Genomic DNA, 20,835 nt, shown 5'->3' with positions numbered 1-20,835 from the left:
ATGGTAATACAGGAAGAATGTGACATATATTGAAAATCTATAGTTTCAGTGACATATGGTGCTCTTTATATGGGTTTATACAACAGTTACTGTAGTTCCATTAGAAAGGACCAGAACAGCACTGGGCCGCTTTACTGTTTTGTATTACAACCATTAAAACAAAACTCTGACAATGTTAGCCAAGATACGGATAGCCACGTTTCAGAGTAATGGGTGTGCTGAAAAGTGAGGGGTGTGCCAAAAGGTCTTTACGATTGTTCGCGAAGGCTGTCTGTTTCACATAATCTTAACCGCTATTGGCCTACATACTAAGCCACTTCTACTATTGCAAAATGACATTTTTTATATTAAAGATTTTAAATATGAAACTAAGAGTGAATCTCACAAGTAGATGTATTTAGTTTCCACAAGTTTGCATTGCATCGCATCTTACTGTGACCTTCTTCCAGTTTAAACAAATTAATGTAACTAATCTCTGATTTGTCAGTTGCCAGCAAAAACACTTTTGACCAACGAGAAACCTTTTCGGGACGCACGTTACTCCGGCCTGCAGCTACTTGGCCTCCCCGGACATGTTACAGCAGACGCATGTACCGCCACATCCGTGCAAGTCTTTGTCGCACGTGGTCAAGCATGAACTGAAAGCACACTTCAGAAGTTAAAAAAAAGGCACAGAAAGACAACTGCAGAAGTGTTAGTCCCCATGACCAGCTTAAAACGCCTGTGGATTTACACTATATTCTATCTTGAGCAGGCCTCATTTCCTCTGTGCGTTTGTCCTTATTCTATAACGCTGCTCCTTTTTCTTTTTTAGATTAGTTCTGTACAGTCTCTGATCCCCCAGACATTTTCGTTGCGTCATTCAAGGTTTTTTCCTCTTTTTTAAGTTCTGCTTTGAGTAAAGGGGGCGATTTGGGGGTGGGTACAGACGTCATTTATTCATTGCGACATCCGATCTTCCTTTCATGTCTCATCACTGAAGTTTGAAATTATGGATTTGGGTAAAGAGACTACTTACTCAACAATCCCTAGCATTATTTCTTGAGATTGCATGTGTGACAATGTAAAACAAGTATTGTGTGTCATGTTTTCATTTGTAAATGAAATTTTCCCGTTATAAATGAAATTAGATTATTCATTGCATGCAAAAGGCAGCAGTAAAAAGCAGGGTTTTTTTTATTAAAAAAACTAGTACAGTATATGTTCACAGGCACTGATAATATGTTCACTGGGCCTAGTAATAATTTGTACACAGGCTTTGGCCTTGTTCACTTGTATTTCATGCAGAATGCAGTTAGCAGAAAATGCGAAAGTCGTGTTCTTGCATAAAACATATATACATTTAAAAAAGCAGAAATTCAGAAAACAAACTAAAACATATCAGATTGCTGGAGACTGCAGGCTAGCGACTGACTGCAGGATTATGTTCTTCTTTTATGATAATACAATAAATGTATTCACCAAAATGTAATAAGGGGCTGGGTGAATATATCAATATGTGTATATTGCATATAACAATAACTTATACTATCACAAAATGTACAGAAACAAAGTGAAACATGTATGTTGGTTATATCATTTTCAGATTTTACAGATTTGTATAGTTCAAATTGATTCTACAAACTTACAAACATGTTATCGCATTTTTATTTAAAGAGTACATTCCTCGAGATCATAAAAAATACATTTCATGAAGTGTTTAATTTTGCCGTGTTTGAATGTAAGCAATCTGCCAAGTTGTAAATCCGAAGGTGAACGAATAACAAAGTTATTAGCTTATAAAAAAGGTAATCGACTCTGAATCACGCGAACAAGCCATGACCTGTCCGAATCTTTAACCACAATGTACCTACGTCACTAGAAAAATCCCCGCCTACTGACTGCGAAAACTTAACTCTCTCCTCCCCAAACACTGTACTAGCTCGTTCGTGACGTGTGCATCATGTCTAAGAGAAGCTGTGTTCTATGTAGTGAAACTAAGTCAGTCTTAGTTTCACTACCAAAGGAAGAACTTCTGAGGAAAAAATGGTTACTATTTATTTTTCAAACGACACCAAAGGAGTATAAACCGAACGTTTTACTTTGCGCGCGTCATTTTACCGAAGATTGCTTCATCAATCTTGGCGCCTTTACTGCAGGATACAATAAACGTCTTTCCTTAAAAGATGTTGCAATACCAACTTTATTTGGACCTGTAAGCTCCACCGAATCACAACCTGTAAGTGTGACTCTTTATTTTTGTCTTTACTTAAAATTAAATTTGTGTGACGTTATCTCATGTCTGTGTTTAGCTAACGTTACCGTTATTTTTGGGGTTGTTACTGTTTGTTTACCTAACGTTAGCTATAAACTCGTTGAGCTAATGTAAGTGTTCAACCATATTAACTCGCAAAGTCTTTATTTCAAGAACTGCGTGGTGTACTATAGTTATAATAACATCTGAAGATACGAACACCGTACACTGTATGCCGTGATAACTAACTGTTACAAGAGAAGTGTCTAAAACAGTCCTTTTTCTTACTGGCATCTGTATAAGGATTAAAGAATGATTCGTCAGACTCGGGCTCAAACTGGTAAGGTAAAATCGACGCCATCTCTCTCTATACACTGTTAATATCCAACCACCTGCAAACCGTAATACAGCAGTAATGATAGGCGGTCCATTTGCGACACATGCTGAACGCGTTTGACCAATCACAGCAGACTAGACCATTTGACCAATCACAGCAGACTAGACCATCTGACCAATCACAGCAGACTACACTATCTGACCAATCAGATCAGACTACGCTGGCGGAAAGGCGGAGATTACACAGATGAATCGCGGAACGAATCATTTGAGAGTCAGTCAAGAAGTAAGGTAATAAAAACTGCTTATTATTACGAAATAATAGTATTTTTACATCATGTATGTACATAAACTTGTTGTCGGACACTCCATAAACCAAAATAAGCCCTTAAAAATATTGAGGAATGTACTCTTTAATATCATGCAGCTCTAATCAAAACCTGTTAGGATCACGTTCCTTAAAATGGAAGGTTCACCATTATTCAAATACTTTCACATTATTCTGTCAGTTGTTAAATACAGTGACTACACTGAAAATACAAACTGAAAATCTTTAATTTTTTAATAGAATATTTGTGATTTCTGTAGACTTTACATGCGTATCTTTATACTTATACACATATTTGGTGACATGTTCTGACATTGTATTAATGCACTCACGTTGTGTGTGTGTAAACTTGTGTGGGATTACAAATTTATAAAATGTTATATCTAGGTTCCAATGTAAGGTATATAAACTAAGAAAGTTATGTACATTGTGTTTCACATCTTGAGGTAAAGATGATGACATTCTAAGAATATCAAGTCAGGCAGCCCAGGTGTCTGCGACATTACCCCTTTGTCTTTATGCACTTCCTGACCATGGGGCAGGGTCCCAAATTAAAGCTGAATGCTAAACTCAAGGCACAGCTAAGCCTTTGTCTCTATGATAATGTGAAGGTATGGGCAATACGGTCAGGCTGATTGGATTAGCACCTATGCATTTGAATGACACTGTTATGCTGCTTTAATCATGGCTGGGACAATTCCGGTAACGGGCTGATTCCTGTACAGCATTTGCATGCTTTGTGTAAATCGTCTCCTCCTCTATGTATCCCGCCCCCTTGAAAGGTATAAAACTCTACTGTGCTGAGCTAGAGTTAGACTTGGATGACTACAGCGACACACAGCGAGTCCTCAATAAAGAGAACTTCTGTATGAAAGATATCCCAACGTCTCCTGGTCTCTGCTTCGACGGGTAAAGAGTTCCCTACACTTGTCAATGACGATCTGAACTGTGCGCGTCCGCAACGGCAGCGGGAAACATCAGTGCCGCGTGACCTGCGCAGTTGACTAATCACACACAGCCTACACTGGTGGGCTCACGATCTACCCGTCTTTACACATGAAATAACAACCGGAAGAAATTCCAAATTTGCAGGTCGCACATGTGCGAGTACTTGTGAAAAAAAATCATGCTGTCTTGAAAACTGGTCACAAAATGTGTTTTGGTCGCAGTCTAGAGCACTGATATAAGTGTTTTTAATGTTTTTGGCAGATGGCCATCTAGCAAACTGATAAGCCCCGCCACCCGATGTTATTGTCCATCACGATGTTTCACTATAGGCATCGTCCAATGCCAAATTGGTAGACATCGCCCAACCCTAATGTATAGTTTTCGATTAAAATATACATCATTCATATTTTATTATGTATGATTAATAAAAACTTGCTTAGGCATCATGGCTTTGCTTTTGGGGGATTTACAGTTTTAAATGGTTACGGTAATGACTACGTTTTTTAAGGACTTTTTTTGTGTTGTAAAAGTTTTGAAATTAATGTTTTTAAGAAAAGTATGTTTGACATCTTGAAACCAAGATTTTGAGAGAATCGAACTATAAGACAAAGTTATCTACACCCTTGAATAGTTTATATATGACTTTTGTATTATTACTCAATTGATTTTAATTTTAAAAATACAAGCTATTCACAAGTTTCATTGCTAGTCATGAATATAGTGTAAATACAGTGTAGATCGTATAGAATGTGTGAATAACGTTTCATTAATCTCCTACAAACAGTTGTTATTTAAAACAAAAACATTAAGATCATAACACCAGACTGGATTTCAACTCAGACCGGCACATATAAAGACCCTCTTAAATGATGACCGTCTACAACCTGTCTTGACTTTTTTCTGGTCACCCTGGGTTACAGCAGTAAAATGAGAGGCCAGAGGTCAGTCTCATGCTGCCGGTGACCAGAGAGTCAGATAGCTCTAAAATCCCTCCTGTGATAAAAAAAAACACCAGAGCACAGGACCGAGAGAGAAGTCGAGAGAGAGTCAGATGGTTTATTGTGAACTGTTCTCTTCCTGGCACAGTGTCAAGGGCAGACTGCCAAGGTACCACTTTTCACTTGCCTGACGTGAGTGATGCGGGTAAGGGTGTGGTGGGGGGGCCGCCTGCGTCAGCAGTCCGCCAGGGACTCCCCTGCCTGAGGAGGGAAGAGCATATGTTTTTTATCTAAGGAAAGGGCTTCAGTTGGGCCAGGACGGTGATATACAAAGGTACACAAGGTCAGACAGACAGGAAGATATACAGACAGACTGATTTGACTTAATCTCTATATCAACACAAGTCGTGACTTTGTTTGGCAATTGTAAACAACTAAACTCAAAACTGACTTGTTGAGGACGTGTCCCACTTTGCATTTACGCATTTCTTGCATAATGTCCACCTGTTGACACATTTGTGTGTCACAAGGAATACTGTCCCGTCACACAACAACAACAGGGAAATCTATCAGGGAAATTTACTCTGTTTACTATAAGAAGGTAAAGTATACTGAATAAGACGAATGTGCACAGGCATACTCTAGCATGTTAACACATACATACAGTAGATTTACAGTAACACTCAACAAAAGTGGCGATTTCCATGGAAAGGTAATTTACATTATTTCCACTCGCATGGCTGTGGTCATTAGGACGAAAGGCTACCGGCTATAAATGACTTGCTGAGATAGAGATAAGAGACCTCTATAACTTCATCTTCCTTTATCCAGAGCCCCTGCCACCAGGTACAAGCACAAAGATCACGGTGGCGGTACAGCCATGCCCATCACAAAATCACAGCCAAAAAATACCAAGTGACTACGGTCAGGAAACTCTGACAGATAGTGTGAAGCAAGTTTTCCATCATCAGAGAACATGACAGAGAAAACAAGACATCTGAACATCTGTCACCGCACAGTCAAATGGTCAATATGTTTAGCTTTACTGTAACTGATGTGTACAAGACATACAGTAACACATTCTAAAGACGAAAACAAATGACTCATGTTCTGCTGTTTCTGGAGATTACTTTAGCTCGTTTATGGCTCATGTAGTTAAAATAAAAAGAAACACAGCATTAAGAACTAGATTTGAACATTTTCTGGAAAAAAAGCAAGTGGTGCTCATGCGGGTCCTCAACACCACACCATCATATGTCTGTCTATGCAATTACTCAAGTTTGAGACAAAAATGTGATATTTAGTATTTATGCTAAGCAGTGAGTGAAGAAGAAGTGAGTCCAATTATAAGGACAGGGGCTTCTTGCTTCTTCTAAAGTAATTGGAAAATTGAATAGGATTTCATAGGTTAATTTACATTGATCTGACAAACAGCAACTTTAAGTTGTCAGCAGCATTTAGAACGATCAGATCATATACGGTATGTCATGTTCACATTGCACCCATATACCTACAGAATAAGTGTCATCCACACAAACGGCTAAGTTAAACACAAATATAATTTTCTTTATGTAGCCTACATGCAGTGCTTTTATTTACTACAAAATTACCTTTTTTATTAAATTTAATTAAATCATTTACTCCATGACCCAAGAAATAGCGTTTAAAACAGTTGTTTTATTTATCGACTGTAATTTTTTATTTGGCATTGTCAGTTCATAGAGTCAACTAAAACTTAGCCTTTAAGGACACAGAAGCACAAAATCTCATTAAAAGACATTATGAAATATTAATTTCAAGCTCTACACTAGGGCTGTACTAGGTGGCAGTTTTTTTGGTGCGGTGGTTGGGAAATATATATTATTTATAATATATTATAATATATTTATATTATTATATTTGCGTGTAGCAACCGAGTGAAAGAGAAATATAGACCTTATTTAAATACTTTTTGAAATATGATATTTGAAATAAATGAGGATGAAACATCAGTCCGTGTTTAATGCACAAATCCATCAGTGAAACGGCACAATACAGCATATAAAACATTTAAATACACATCAGTATAATGAAAACTTAAATAATATAAGAAAGTTTAAAAATATTAAATAAAAGCTCTTGTTGCATTGACAACTTCAGTCAGTGGCATATTAACCCTTACAGTCCTTAACAATTCCATTTGACACAAACTGTGTAAACCGACCTTGGCTTTTCTATTCAGATTGCCATAAAAACGTTACTTTTTCCTACTCGTTGATGGAAAACTAACATGTTGACACTGTCCAGATTAAGATGTGTACAGCTGCACTAAATGCACGTTCAGAAGATGTGTTCTCTTCCATCAGCACCTGACCGATTAGTTCTGACGTCTATCTCTTTTCTACTCTTTCGATCTTTAAAAAAAAAAAACTTAGCTTTGTATACTGTGGTAGGCTATATGAGACCAGTTTTACTACGCTTATGCTTTTTGTTGTCCTTATGTTGTGCCAATTGCTTCCATTGTTGACCTCAATGCGTCTGCTAAATGACAACATGTAAATGTAAATGTGCTCAGAGCGCAAATTAATAGATGTCTCTCCGCAACCACGGCAAAACCTGCGCACGCTCCAACACCAAGCAAGCGGGTCATAGCCGGTTTTGATTTTATGTATCTGTTCATTTCACAACAATATCCATTGCAGACCCCGCAGAATAACCAGGGTTTTGCCGTGCAGGCCCGCGCTCGAACGCACCAACAAAAACGTATGCTAATAATTTCTGTGTTAATGTAAAATCTTTTAAATAAAACCATCCACAACTGAAAGGCTACAAATAGCAATCCTTATTGCAACTGACATTTTTATTGGACTTATATTTGTGACAGTGACTTGCACTACCGCCGGTGGCAGTTCACCACCGTCATGGCAATTTACCCCTGCGGTGGTACTCTATACTGATTTTGTATGTAAACAATTGTCGCATTTGTGCTTTTTTTGAGGAATGTCTAAAAAATTGCAGATGAAACATCCAAGTCAAAGTTGTAGGGGTGTGACGAGAGCTCGTGGCCTATGCATTTTTCCCATAGACTTTTGGAAGATCACAAATAATAAGCTCTGTGATTAACAAAGGTTCCCCTTCAGTCGGTCTCTCGACGTTGTGTTGAGAGACAGATCGGGGTTTGATCTTGAGAACCTATCATCTCTGAGAGGAATTTTAAAACGCCAATGGGCTTGGCGAATGGCACACTCACGCCAGTCCCCGCCCCGTGCATACTGGTATAAAAGGAAGATGGCGGCGGTCATTCATTCATCCTTTGTTCTTCGGAACCTGCGTGGCACATGATTGCCAAGCATTATCTCTTCGAGACTCTTCATACTGCTGGATTTACGACGCAGAGCAGCGGACTTCTCCCTCCTGAGAGCGGACTTCAATTGGGGGTCTCGGAAGCGAGCTACAGACCTAAAAGAGCAAATTTCTCACAGTTGCGAGCATGTCTCGCAGCTGTGTCCTTGGGTGTGACAGACTCATCCCTGAGTCAGACGGGCATGACACCTGCGTCACGTGCTTGGGGGTCAAGCATGCTGAGGCAGGGTTTGTCGATCCGGCATGTTCTGACTGCGAGAACATGGCGATTAAGGTGTTGCGGTCACGGCTGGCTGCGTTCTTTGTGAGCGCTGCCGTCACCCCGTCTGCTTCCCAATCAAGTTCGACTGCCGCTTTGGCGAGGTCGACCCCTTCAGCGAGGTCGACTGCTTCGGCGAGCAGCGGGGGTGATTTGGGGGTGCCTATGGATGTCACTCCGGCAGCTTCGGCTTCGCGGATCACCCATACCTCAGCACGCTCACCTGGCTTGTGCCCGATGGGCGGCGGTAGACCGTGAGAGAGATGAGGATGAACTCTCTGTCATAGCATCGGACAGCTACCTCCTGGCATCAGATGCGGAAGACCTCTCTGAGCACCCACCCCCGGGTGGTCGAGCTCAAGATGAGGCCGACGCTGAGATGTCAGCCATGCTTGCCTGGGCAGCCACGATTCGTGGTTTCTGGGGTCAGAGCGTGGTCAAAAGCCACACACCGCCCCGGTGCTATTTTTCCGGGAGGTGCATGAGGAGCTCACTAAGTCCTGGAATGCACCGTTCTCGGCAAGTTCCAGGCTAGCGGGCTCGGTGGCTTTTATTTCCCTGGATGGTGGTGCGACCAAAGGCTATGTCGACATCAACCAGGTGGAGAGTGCAGTCGCGGTGCACCTGTGCCCGCAGACAGCTGCCACCTGCAGGGGTCGACCTAGACTTCCGTCCAAAGCTTTTAAGCTTTCTTCGACACTACAATGCTGCTGGACAGGCCGCTTCCGCCCTCTACGCTATGGCGATCCTTCAGGTCTTTCAGGCTAAAGCCCTGAAATACCTGGACGATGGGAAGGCCGACCCAACTCGCATGAGCGAGTTACGCACGGCCACTGACCTCGCGCTCCAGGCGACGAAGGCCACGGCACGTGCCTTGGGTCGGTTGATGTCCACACTTGTGGTCCAAGAGAGGCATCTGTGGTTCAATCTTGCGCAAGATGTGCGACACCCAGAAGTCCCGCCTTCTGGATGTGCCCATCTCGCAAGCCGGGCTGTTTGGTGACACTGTGGAGGACGTGTCACAACAGTTCTCCGCGGTGCAGAAGCAGACTGAGGCGATCAAACAGATCCTGCCACGCCGCAACGCCTGCTTCCCAGCAGCTCTGCCCCCCCGCGGCGGCTCCTCCGGTTCCAGGGCTCTCCCAAACGACGGCCCATCCGAGACGCAGACCCCCGCGGAGGAAGGCATCTGCCTCCTGTCAGCAGGCCGCTAAGAGGACCTCTAAGCGGCCCTGTCGGGAAGAACCCGGGGAAACCAACATCGGGCCCGACCCCGGCCATACCAACGTCCATGGGTCGGAGAGGGACGCTGCCTGCTGCTTATCAGGGCCCGGCGGTCACATTCTCACAAAAGGAGTTTTTCCCTGTGTTTCCATCCTCCACAGCACCCTCGACTCGACGGTGTTTTGGACGGACCAAGCTGCCGGCTGCAACCTCCACCGCACATTGCCTCGGTCAGCGACAACAAAAAGGCAACTCAACAGAGTTGTCGACTTCCCCGGGGTTCCACCCCGTGCGAGGTGACCACTCTGTCAGTCACCGAACCAGCCTCCCACGGCATAGTGAATCAGATCGTCCCACTGTTTCCGCTGACACGGTTCAGGTGAACCCCTATACTAGGACTGTTGCCCCATACGTAGTGACTCCCCCGCAGGTGAACCTGTGACCTCCCCTCCGGTGGTTACCCCACCTGGGTTCTGTCCCCCCATCCGGGCTGACACAAATTCTCACATGTTGTTCTCCCCACTGGTGAAACAATGTTGGTGTCTCCACATGTAACCTCCCCTTGTGGTAGGATGTGGCCTCCGTAACACACTCTTCAAAGAGGAGAGCAGTGTTTCCCCAGTGTTCTTACGGCGCCGGACGGCGTCTCGCTACTAGAGACGAACGCCACCGCCCGTGATGGCCGTTGGTACAAGCTTCTCCGTATGCTACTAGTGCTGATCCCACTGGAAGATTACGTCTCGCGGTAGCGCTCACTTGTGACTCGCTATCCAGTCAGTGTCGCTCCGCTTGAGGTCGTGATGACAACGTCGAGAGACCGACTGAAGGGGAACGTCTCGGTTACGACTGTAACCTCCGTTCCCTGATGGAGGGAACGAGACGTTGTGTCTTCATGCCACAACGCTTCGCCGACCCACTGCAGCGACCGGGAGATACCTCTCAGGTTCCTCGTTCAAAGGGTGAACGAATGACTTCCGCCATCTTCCTTTTATACCCATATGCACGGGGCAGGGACTGGCGTGCGTGTGCCATTCGCCAAGCCCATTGACGTTTTAAAATTCCTCTCGGAGATGATAGGTTCTCAAGATCAAACCCAGTCTGTCTCTCAACACAACGTTTATGATGTTTACACGTTTTGTCTATCAAGAAAATCTTTACAAATTAACACAACATTTGTTACTGTTAAAGCCGAAATACAATCGGCAGAAGTAAAAAGCTAACACATTGCTATAAACAGAATACACTTAAGGTCGCTCGATATCACCGTCACCACCACCAATCCTCCGACAACTCTTTCAAACTTTATGAAAAATGTGTTCCCTGGTAAGTAATTACTCCGTGAATGAATCCGCATCTATGTTTTAAGAGATTTGTTCCCATGTTGCATTATTTGTGAGATTTATAGGCATGATGACGTCTTACGTCCCTGCCAAAGGAAGTAGTCGCTTTTAGCAACTTGTTCGCAACCGCCATTTTTAGGACACAATAAGGCTTTAAAAAATCACAAGCGGGTTATAATTGGTGTGTTTTATGACATAGAATAAAACGTTAAAATATTTAGAGGTTTTGTTTACCACAGATCTTATTTCGGGCCATTTACCAAAAACCCATTAAAAAAACCCATAGACTTTGGAGCGATGGAACTGGAAGTCCTAAAATGTCTATGAGCCTATGAGGGTTCAGTCAGTGGAGGAAAGAGGATTGACAGTGTGATATGATCGTACTATGCAAAAGCATATAGAGAAAACAACCACAGCTCTTTACTAAAAGCTGCGCCTGTTAAGAAAACAAAGCATCATTTTTGTGCAATTACTGCCTGTCAGTTGAGTTTGTGACAAAACATTTTTGCAGTGTTTACATATTGTTTATTACTGCATAATATAATGAGTTAAAATAGAAGTTTAATTTGTTTCATAAAGTACAAGATGATTTTATAATGCCTACATTTTTTGCATTTTGTGTTTTTAAGGTGGATTAAAGTCTTTTCCCCCTATTTATTTCATCATTGAGGATTTCTTTTAAAAAAGTCTAAAAATCTCATCTTGTCTCGTTAATCGTGAACTCAGTCTCCTGTCTCGTCTCGTGGGATAAGTGTCTCGTCACACCCCTACAAAGTTGATGTTTTATTTAAAGATATTTTTTTAAAGACTGTAAAGTGTCGGCCGTCGAGTCCCATGCACCGTCTGCTTCCCTGCAGCCCTGGTCCTCTTCGACGCCCTCCGGCTCTGGTGCCCCCCACTCAGGCGCACCCCCCCCCCCCCGGAAGGGACATAGAAGAGGAGACCTTCGCCCCGTCAGCAGACGCGGCGAAAGCAGAAGCGGCCCTCATGGGAAGACCCCAGGGAGATTGAGAATACCATCGGGACCGACCCCAGCCATTCCATCGCTGGGTGGTCGATCCGGGATGGTTCCTGCCCCGTCCCAACAGCCCACTCTCTTAAGAGTTTCCTCTCTCTCTGGGTGTTTATCACAGCCGCTCTCACCCTCTACACGACGGTGTTCGGCAACTCGACATTGCGTCACGGCGAGACCCAATGTCGAGGAAAATCAGCAGCCATCAGCACTCTCAGTCGACAGTGCGTTGTGCAGCATTATCGCCAGGCAGGTAAGTCAGCAGAGTTGATCTCCTCCCCGGGGGCTTCCCCACGGCAAGGAATCCGCACTGCCAGCCATCGAACCACCCCCTGGGAGGTCGATGAAGCAGATCGTAGCCCTAGCCCCGGTCTCGGTCACTGGGAGCCTGACTAGAGCCCCCAAACCGTCACGGTGGCTACGGGATACGATCCATCTCGGCTACGAGATCTAACTCGTCAGACGCTCGCTCAAGTTCAGGGCATCCTCCCAACCTCAGTCAGAGGCTAGGATGCTCCCGTGCTTCGGGCCAGGGTCACCACCCCTCTGGCAAGCGAGCGTGCTCGTCGCTCTAGCCGAGATGTTCAACGGGTTTTGCAGCCCGTACTTCATTGTCCCCAAAAAAGGGGGGGGGGTTGCTAGATCTGCGTACCCTGAACAGGCACCTACTCAAGCTGCCGTTCAGGATGCTCACGCAGAAGCGCATCCTGGCGTCTACCAGATGTCAAGATTAGTTCATGGCAATCGACCTGAAGGACACTTACTTTTATGTCTCGTTTTCGAGGGCGAGCATATCAGTACAGAGTCCTCCCTTTCGGTCTGTCCCTGTCCCCACAAGTCTTCACGAAGATCGTGGAAGCCGCCCTCACTCCCCTCGGGGAGAGAGGTGTGCGGGTACTAACTATCTCGACGACTGGCTCATCTGGGCACACTCGCGAGATCTGTTGCGTACACACAGGGACCTAGTGCTCCGGCACCTAGATCGGTTGGGACCACAGGTCAACCGAGAAAAGAGCAAGCTCTCCCCTGTGCAGAGCATCCTCTTTCTTGGTATGGAACTATACTCTGTCTCCTTGACAGCGTGACTGACTCAGAGCACGCTCAGTCGGTGTTGAACTGCCTGAAACATTTTCCCCTGGTCTTCAATGACCTTCTTGCGGACAGGGTCCCCTTAGGGCAGGTGTCAAGGCAAGTCGTGGTGACGACGGATGCCTCCCTGCAGGGTTGGGATGCTGTGTGCAACGGGCACGCAGTGTCAGGGCGGTGGACGGGCCCCCGTCTGCATTGGCATATCAACTGCCTAGAGTTGTTGGCAGTGCTACTTGCACTGAAGAGGTTGCAACCTCTTGTGCAGGGCAAGTACGTGCTGGTCCGGTCAGGACACAGCTGCCGTGGCGTATATCAATCGTCAGGGTGGCATTCACTCACGGCAGATAACATGACTCGCCCGACGCCTCCTCCTCTGGAGTCAGCAGGTGATCAGCTCCCCACACACATCCCAGGCGACCTGAACCAGACAGCCAATGCGCTCTCTCATCAGTCGACGCCTCGCGGAGAGTGGCGACTCCATCCCCGCGCAGTCCAGCTCATATGGGAGCAGTTCGGCCAGGCGCAGGTGGACCTGTTTGCCTCCCCGGACTCCTCCCATTGCCCGCTTTGGTACTCCCTGACCGAGGGACCCCTCGGCACGGATACCCTAGCGCACAGCTGGCCGTGGGGTAAGCGGAAGTACGCCTTCCCCCAGTGAGCCTCATTGCACAGATCTTGTGCAAGGCCAGGGAAGAGGAGCATCAAGTGGTACTAGTTGCGCCCTATTGGCCCAACCGGACTTGGTTCTCGGAGCTAAGGCTCTTGACAACAACTCCCCCCTGGCCGATCCCCCTGGTGAAGGACCTGCTTTCCCAGGAGAAGGGGCACATTACGGCATCCCAGGCAGACCCCTGGAACTTCCATGTCTGGACGGGACGAGGAGATCCTGAGTGGCCCACCCCCGGTGGTTGGGACATCACTCAGGCTAGGGCCTCGGCCACTAGGTGGCTATACGCCCATAGGTGGTGCCTCTTCTCGTCCTGGTGATCTTCTCGAAGAAAAGACCCGTGGAGTTGCTCAATCGGGAACGTGCTGTCCCTTCCTCAAGAGAGACCGGAGAGTAACCTCTCCCCCCTTCACACTGGGAGTGTATGTAGCCGCTACGGCCGCTCATCACGACCCAGTTGCTGGGAAGCCTCTGGGACAGCATGACCTGGTCATTAGGTTCCTAAGGGGCGCGAGAAGGCTACCGCCTCATCCGCGCTCTGTACCCTCTTACGACCGTACCCTCTTGCAAGAGCTGTCGCTCTTTCTCACCTCACGATAAAGACGGCTCTCCTGATGGCGCTCACCTCCAAGAGGGTAGGGCACCTACAAGCACCCTCCGTGTCCACAGATTGCCTAGAACTCGGGCCCGGTGATTCTCACGCTATCCTGAGACCCAGGCCCGGCTACGTGCCCAAAGTTCCCACCACTCCCCCTAGAGACTAGGTGGTGAACCTGCAGGCACTCCCCACCGGGGAGGAAGACCCAACCCCATCCGTGTTGTGTCCAGTACGCGCACTGCGCCTCTACTTGGACCGCACGCAGAGCTTCAGAAGCTCTGAGCAGCTCTTTGTCTGTTTTGGAGGTCAGCAGAAGGGGAGGGCTGTCTCCAAACAGAGGCTGGCGCACTGGATCGTGGATGCCATCGCTACGGCATACCGATCTCAAGATCGCCCCTGCCCGTTAGGAGTGAGGCACACTCCTCATGGGCACTGGCTCAGGGCGCCTCTCTGGCAGACATCTGCAGAGATGCGGGTTGGGCTACGCCCAACACCTTCGCGAGGTTCTAATACCTACGTGTGGAACCAATGTCAGCCTGCGTCCTGCAGGGCAACATGTAGGACCGGCAGCCGGTAGGGCGTACGCCTGCGAAAGCCCTTCCCCTTTCCTCTAGGGGGATCAGCGGCTATTTACACCTCCCTTCTTTCCCCACTGGGTAAAGAACAGGCATTCCATCCATCACTAAGCACCTTCCTGGGGGCAGGCTGGGCAGAGCAGCCCTGCCCCCTTAGACCGGGGAACAGTTGAGTTATCTACCACATAGCTCTAACCGGACCTAGTGCTCCAGATGTGGTACTGCGTTTGTGGTTAACTGCTTCAGTCCGCACGTTTTCCCATGAGTTCTCCCCTGATGGTGAGACCATGTGGTGTCTCCACTAATTCCTCCCTGTGGTAGGTAGTGGTCTCTGTAGCGTTTTCCCCCAGGGGGAATAATGCTTACCCAGTGGCCCTTACGGTGCCGGGCGGCTTCTCGCTGTTAGAGAATCAAGGCCTCCGCCCGTGATGGCCGGTGGCAGGGGCTTCCCACCTTTTCCTAAAAAAGCTCTGGGACCCCCTACCTCTCCACTGGACGGTTACAATTTCGCGCTAGCGCTCACGTCTGAGTCGCCCAGGCCAGTCAGCGTCGCTCCGCTAGAGATTGTGACGCGGCACAGCGCTGTGGCGTTTTCCATAGGAACCCCATCTGTCGGCTCGACACAACGTCGAGAGACCGACAGAAAGGGAACGTCTTGGTTACGGATGTAACCTCAGTTCCCAGATGGAGGGAACGAGACGTTGTGTCCTTCTTGCCACAACGCTGGCCGCCCGCCGCAGCGGTCGAGGGGGATGCTCTCAGGCTCCTCAGACCAAAAGGTGAATGAATGCAGCACGCCGTCTCCCTTTTATACCCGGATATCCGGGGGCGGAGTCCGGCATACAAATTTCATTCGCCAATTTCATTGGCCTTTTCTAAACTAGTCAGAAGTTGATAGGTTCTCAAGAGCGAACCCCATCTGTCGGCTCGACACAACGTCTCGTTCCCTCCATCAGGGAACTGAGGTTACATCCGTAACCAAGACGTTTTGTTGACTGGTGTTTAGTGAAAGGCTGTTTGAGTGGGGAATTCACCGAAATGATTAAATGACATCCAGCTGAGGGAGGAAGTGTCTTGGATGAGCGTTTCCTGTATGACAATGCAGCGTTCTTCATTGAGTTAAGCACTATGCAGATAGACTGTCAGATCACATTAGTGTTGACCTAGAATAGCCTCAAAAATGGACACTGTAAAGGAGCACATCACCCACACACACAAACACGCTAGGGCAGGGCTCTTATTAAACAACACCATCCACTGAGAGAATGACTTACAACAGTGTCTGCTTGTCACACACAAAGCCTACATAAAATAAATAATTGTTTTAAATTAAATAAATAAATGACTTCAGATGGGGGTGAGATAGGGTTTGTGTGAAGAAAATAAAACCCTGTCTTCGGGACCATTATGAGATTTTGCATTTATCTATTTAATATTAAAATATTTTAAAGTACAAAATACAAAAAAACTTCAAATCTTCAAGGGAATTTTAATTCTGATACCTTAGAAGTAATGTAACATCATGCATGCCATGTTCATTGCATTTAATACCATCACAAACCGCAGCACGTTGCACGACAACAAGGTCTATACATCCGATTGACAAACTGACCTATTAAAATCAGCAACAAAATGACACAAAATATTTTCCACATATGAATACATTTTAAAATTGATCAGTTGAAATGATTGGAAATCAATGGTTTATTGTTGCTAGTGTAGAGATGTGCTGATATCAGCAGCGCCACAGACGGCAGTAAGAAGGCCCATCTCAACACTGTCTCTGAGACATGCTCCAATGACGACAGCCGCAACATCCATTCAATACACAACCAGGCCTGCACAGTGCCACATATATGTCGCACATGCTACGAAAAAACCTGTCTGTGCGAAGAATAAATTCACCAGTGTAGCACGTGTGCGATACAGTTTTGCACGTGATTTAGACAGAGCCGCTTGTTTGTGTGAGGTGTGTTTGTCGCGATGCTTGTTTGTGTGTGTTGTAAGTCAATGGTGCACCACTATTTTAGTTGTTTTTGCGTTTACAACTTGAGTCCATATTTAGAGCCCTGTGATTTCCGCGATGGGGAAACAGGGAAGGAATAGCGGCTGTTATCGCAGAAATAAGCCCCAACAGTGTGATCAGGACCCGACGCAAAGCGGAGCTTATTTCACGATAACAGCCGGCTGCTTGTACATTATCCCGCTTATTACACAGCTACTTGCCACATGAGAAAAAAAACTGGACATAAAATGTGAATTTTAAATATTTTATTAGCTCATTTTTACAGAATGCAGACCTTCCGTGAGGAAAAGCAGTTTACTTTCGGTTTAAAGGTAAGAAACAACGTTCAAATGTCACGAACAGGCAATTTGTTTAATCATTAAATATAATGTCTAACAAATCCCCCAGAATGCTTCTTACTCCACAATACTTAATTGATATTAATGTGGAAGTTGTATTATGCTGAGTTGACTCATTGATAGATGATCAACTCAATCATGTGGACTCTTCTTCGGATCCCATAGCAATATTATATGAATTGTGTTAGTGCTGTTAGAGTCTCATGTGGAGCTCACACTCCCTTTTGTTACTATTCTGTAAAATAAAAAGCCATAAAACAATAAAGTCCAGTGGTTTTCAGTGAGAATGTTGCGGCTGTGATTTGGGTTGTAGGTCTTTTCTGATTTCTAAGGTTTGTGGATAAAAAGCAAGGAAAGAAATAATACTAAATGCAAAGAATAATATGAATAATGTTTAATCATGGACGTTCATAGTTATAAGAGCAACCATAATTTATATGATATTATATTATATTACATGATTTCCCTTTAGCTTGCAGAAGTTGTTGAAATAAATAATTATGTGTTCAACAGCAGTTTAAGACACTATAATTTAATATTAGGTAACACATCTTGAAGTTCAAATAAAAAACTATCCGGTTTTGCATATTGTATAACACACATTTAATTTATCAAAAAGTGTGTAGCTCATTTTTCTGACAGAAAAGTAGAGAAAAAATATCCTGCGTTTTAAATCTCACCCATCACGCAGAAACACACACATAATGCTGGAAGATACGTCTGTCCCCACCAAAGAAGTCACATGATATGACAAACTTATAAAAATGACATAAAGACAATTCTAGCATTATGTATGTTTTATGTATGTCGATTTCAAAATGACAAATTGTTTTTTAATTTGCTTCTTATCTTTGAGGAACATGAGGTAAGACTCGAACCAAACAACAATATCAATCACGACATTTGAACTGTCAACATGCACACTTTGAGCTACTGGTTTGCATTGTGGGAAACAGTATTTGAGGTGAAACACAAATATTCCTTTACTGATAAATTATTGCAAGACAAGTTTCTCCATTTAAACTATTTCATCCTGATACTGTAGCTTATTGTAGCATCAGATCAAAGTGAGCATGAAACAGAACTGCTCCTATCAATATTTTTACTGTTTATTCTTACATTCATTGGTAAACAAACATGAATCTCTTTTTTCACATACAACATGAATTCCTGCTTGAGGCTCGTTTTAGTAGAAGTTACATTTTGTGAATTAGTTGGTGGAGTGTGTTCTCAATATACTAGCAAAAACACTTTCCACTGAGAGTATTGTGTCTATGAAAAGAAACAACTGAGCTTCTCCGACATATTTTAACAATTGCATATGACAATACAGCTTGTGTGTACACTATAGTACTGAGATTAGCACACAATTACATCACATAACCACTTTGCAGCAAAAATGTGTGCATTATGTTTCACACGCAAATAAGGTTAAGGTTAATGGGATTCTTTTAAAACAACATGTCAAATAAAATGTCACAATGACACAAATGCCCCCAAAACTGGCCCCAAAATATGCCCTATAATCCTCCTTTGTTTTCTATTTTTAATATCTTTACATTTTCTATAGGTCTAATTAAGGGGGAAACTCAATGCTTTTAAATTAAGAAAAAATTTTACACAACCTCAACAGTAAACAAAAAAAACTGAAAGTCCAGACAAAAATCCTCTTTAATTCCTTAATTTCGGACACTTTTGATCAATAAAACACTTTCACGGCTGTAAACCCAACTTTAGAGATCCTACATACTGTATTCAATTGTATGTGGACAATCATTGAAAAGAAAACATGTATACTTGCAACATGTACATGTACTTAATATGGCTATTAGTAAACGCACAACAACAGCATTTGCCCAAAGGACAAACATTGCTACACTACAGCTTCAGGCTGTTACAGGTAATGAAGAACTCAATTCATTATCATGTCTGTTTTACAAACAGGTCCTTTGTTTAGTCTCAGCATTTCTTGTCTTGCTCCTGCATGAAATGACTCCCAAAAAGAAAGAAACAAAACCATTTGACAACCTTACGTTTAGTCTTTAAGCTTTTTAAGGGGAAATCACGAAATGCATTAATAAAGTTTAGTGTCACACTTTATCCAAAGTATAAGTATTACCCTCTCCCACATGTATGTCCAAACCCAGCACTCACAAACTGAGCAGAAACACAAAACAGGTGACGGGGGACAATTATCCAAACAACAACATAACTGAAAACGGACAAAAATGTCCAAAAGACCCAATACTGCAGTCACTGATCACGTATTGCTCCCCAAGCCCAATGTTGGATAAAAGCAAACCAAAAGTTGACCAAGTATAAAATTCATTCCAAGTTGTATGCAGCACAAAACATGATATACTTACAGACGTGTTGGTTAGCAGTACGCAAATGAAATAATAAGTGCACCTACTTGAGCCAAGGAAACAGTCCGTTAACCTTCGGAAACAGCTTGTTGAAGGCGGACCATCTTCCATGTCTGACCGCAAGCGAGTAATGATAACTCTTGATGTGATAATGTAGTCCGGCTGCTACAAATGAAACGATCTGGATGACATCCAAGCGCGTCAAGTCGCCAGATAACGCAGTGTAGTTTACGCGCCCCGTGCCCAGTAACGTAAACGCGCCCAGTCCTCTCTCCCACGGTGTAATGTTAAAAAGAAAGCTGAGAATATCAAGGATCTCGACTCGGGTCGAGCCGGAGAGTGGCACTGATAGCGGCGGCGATCGCACGTCTCCTCCCGGCCGCGCGCACTCTGTCGCAGCTGCTCGTCTCCGGACTGCTGGAGCGTGTTTGTCTCACATCAGTGTTTTCCCACTGCTCTGGGGGGGCTCGAGGGCGTCATTTCTCAGGGTTGTACGTCCTATACTTTTATAGCGTCGAGGCAGGACGTTGGGGAATGAATATGAAAGCGGCGCGTAAAGACAGATGTGTATTTTATGCCATTAGAGGCCATTCATTCTCCGCTACTGAAACATGCTGCTCCTGATCTTTCTGACAACACTACAACCTGGATTCCTCTCTCTTATTCGCTCACAATTAGTGAGACACATATTTCAACGTATACAACACCGAAAAGTGCATAATATTTAATATTGTGCATAAAGTCATACTTTCAGTGCCCGCAAACGCCCATACTCTGATAAGGGAACAGCAGAACTAAAGAAATCAACCGTGCGCTGCTGTGCGCTGACGCGCTCTGACGTCAACGCACGTCAGTAACTGTGTGTGTGCGCGCTTAGTTTTTCATTTTGGCAGTTTACCAATGAAAAACTACTGCTGCAGAAGAGACGACGACGATGAAATCCTAATCTACTTTGAAATAAAATACACATATAATATTATTTATCGGCCAAATTTTAGTAAGGTTCATCGAAAAAAAGTAAATTCTTTGTAAATAAATTCATATTAATATACATCTATATTACACATTGTTTTTTATTATTCTGCAATACTAAAACATAACATATCAAAGCAATAGAGAAAGCATAACAAATTGTCTATGATCTTTTTAGGTGATCTGTCTGATCTTTGTGATATTCATAATTTAATTTGATATAATTTAGGAAATGAACACAACC

The 20,835-nt window shown here is 44.4% G+C and overlaps 1 protein-coding gene across 5 annotated transcripts in view; it reads right to left on the bottom strand.

Moving 5' to 3' along the window:
- The window catches only part of pde10a (phosphodiesterase 10A), a 97,260-nt gene that overhangs the window by 47,291 nt on the left and 29,134 nt on the right, over positions 1 to 20,835 (bottom strand). For 3 of the 5 annotated variants that reach the window (XM_057341438.1, XM_057341437.1, XM_057341440.1), the window contains exon 1: positions 19,667 to 20,393. The exons of the other annotated variants lie outside the window; for them this stretch is intronic. In XM_057341438.1, coding sequence (XP_057197421.1) covers positions 19,667 to 19,730 — 64 coding nt within the window. In that variant the 5' untranslated portion in view covers positions 19,731 to 20,393. Of the gene's footprint in view, positions 1 to 19,666; positions 20,394 to 20,835 lie in introns of those variants that run through there. 5 annotated transcript variants of the gene reach the window in all.

Source organism: Triplophysa rosa, linkage group LG9, assembly GCF_024868665.1.
Source record: "Triplophysa rosa linkage group LG9, Trosa_1v2, whole genome shotgun sequence".
Lineage (NCBI taxonomy): Eukaryota > Metazoa > Chordata > Actinopteri > Cypriniformes > Nemacheilidae > Triplophysa > Triplophysa rosa.
The sequence above is the reverse complement of the archived record's forward strand: the minus strand, read 5'-3'. Positions and strand labels throughout refer to the sequence as shown.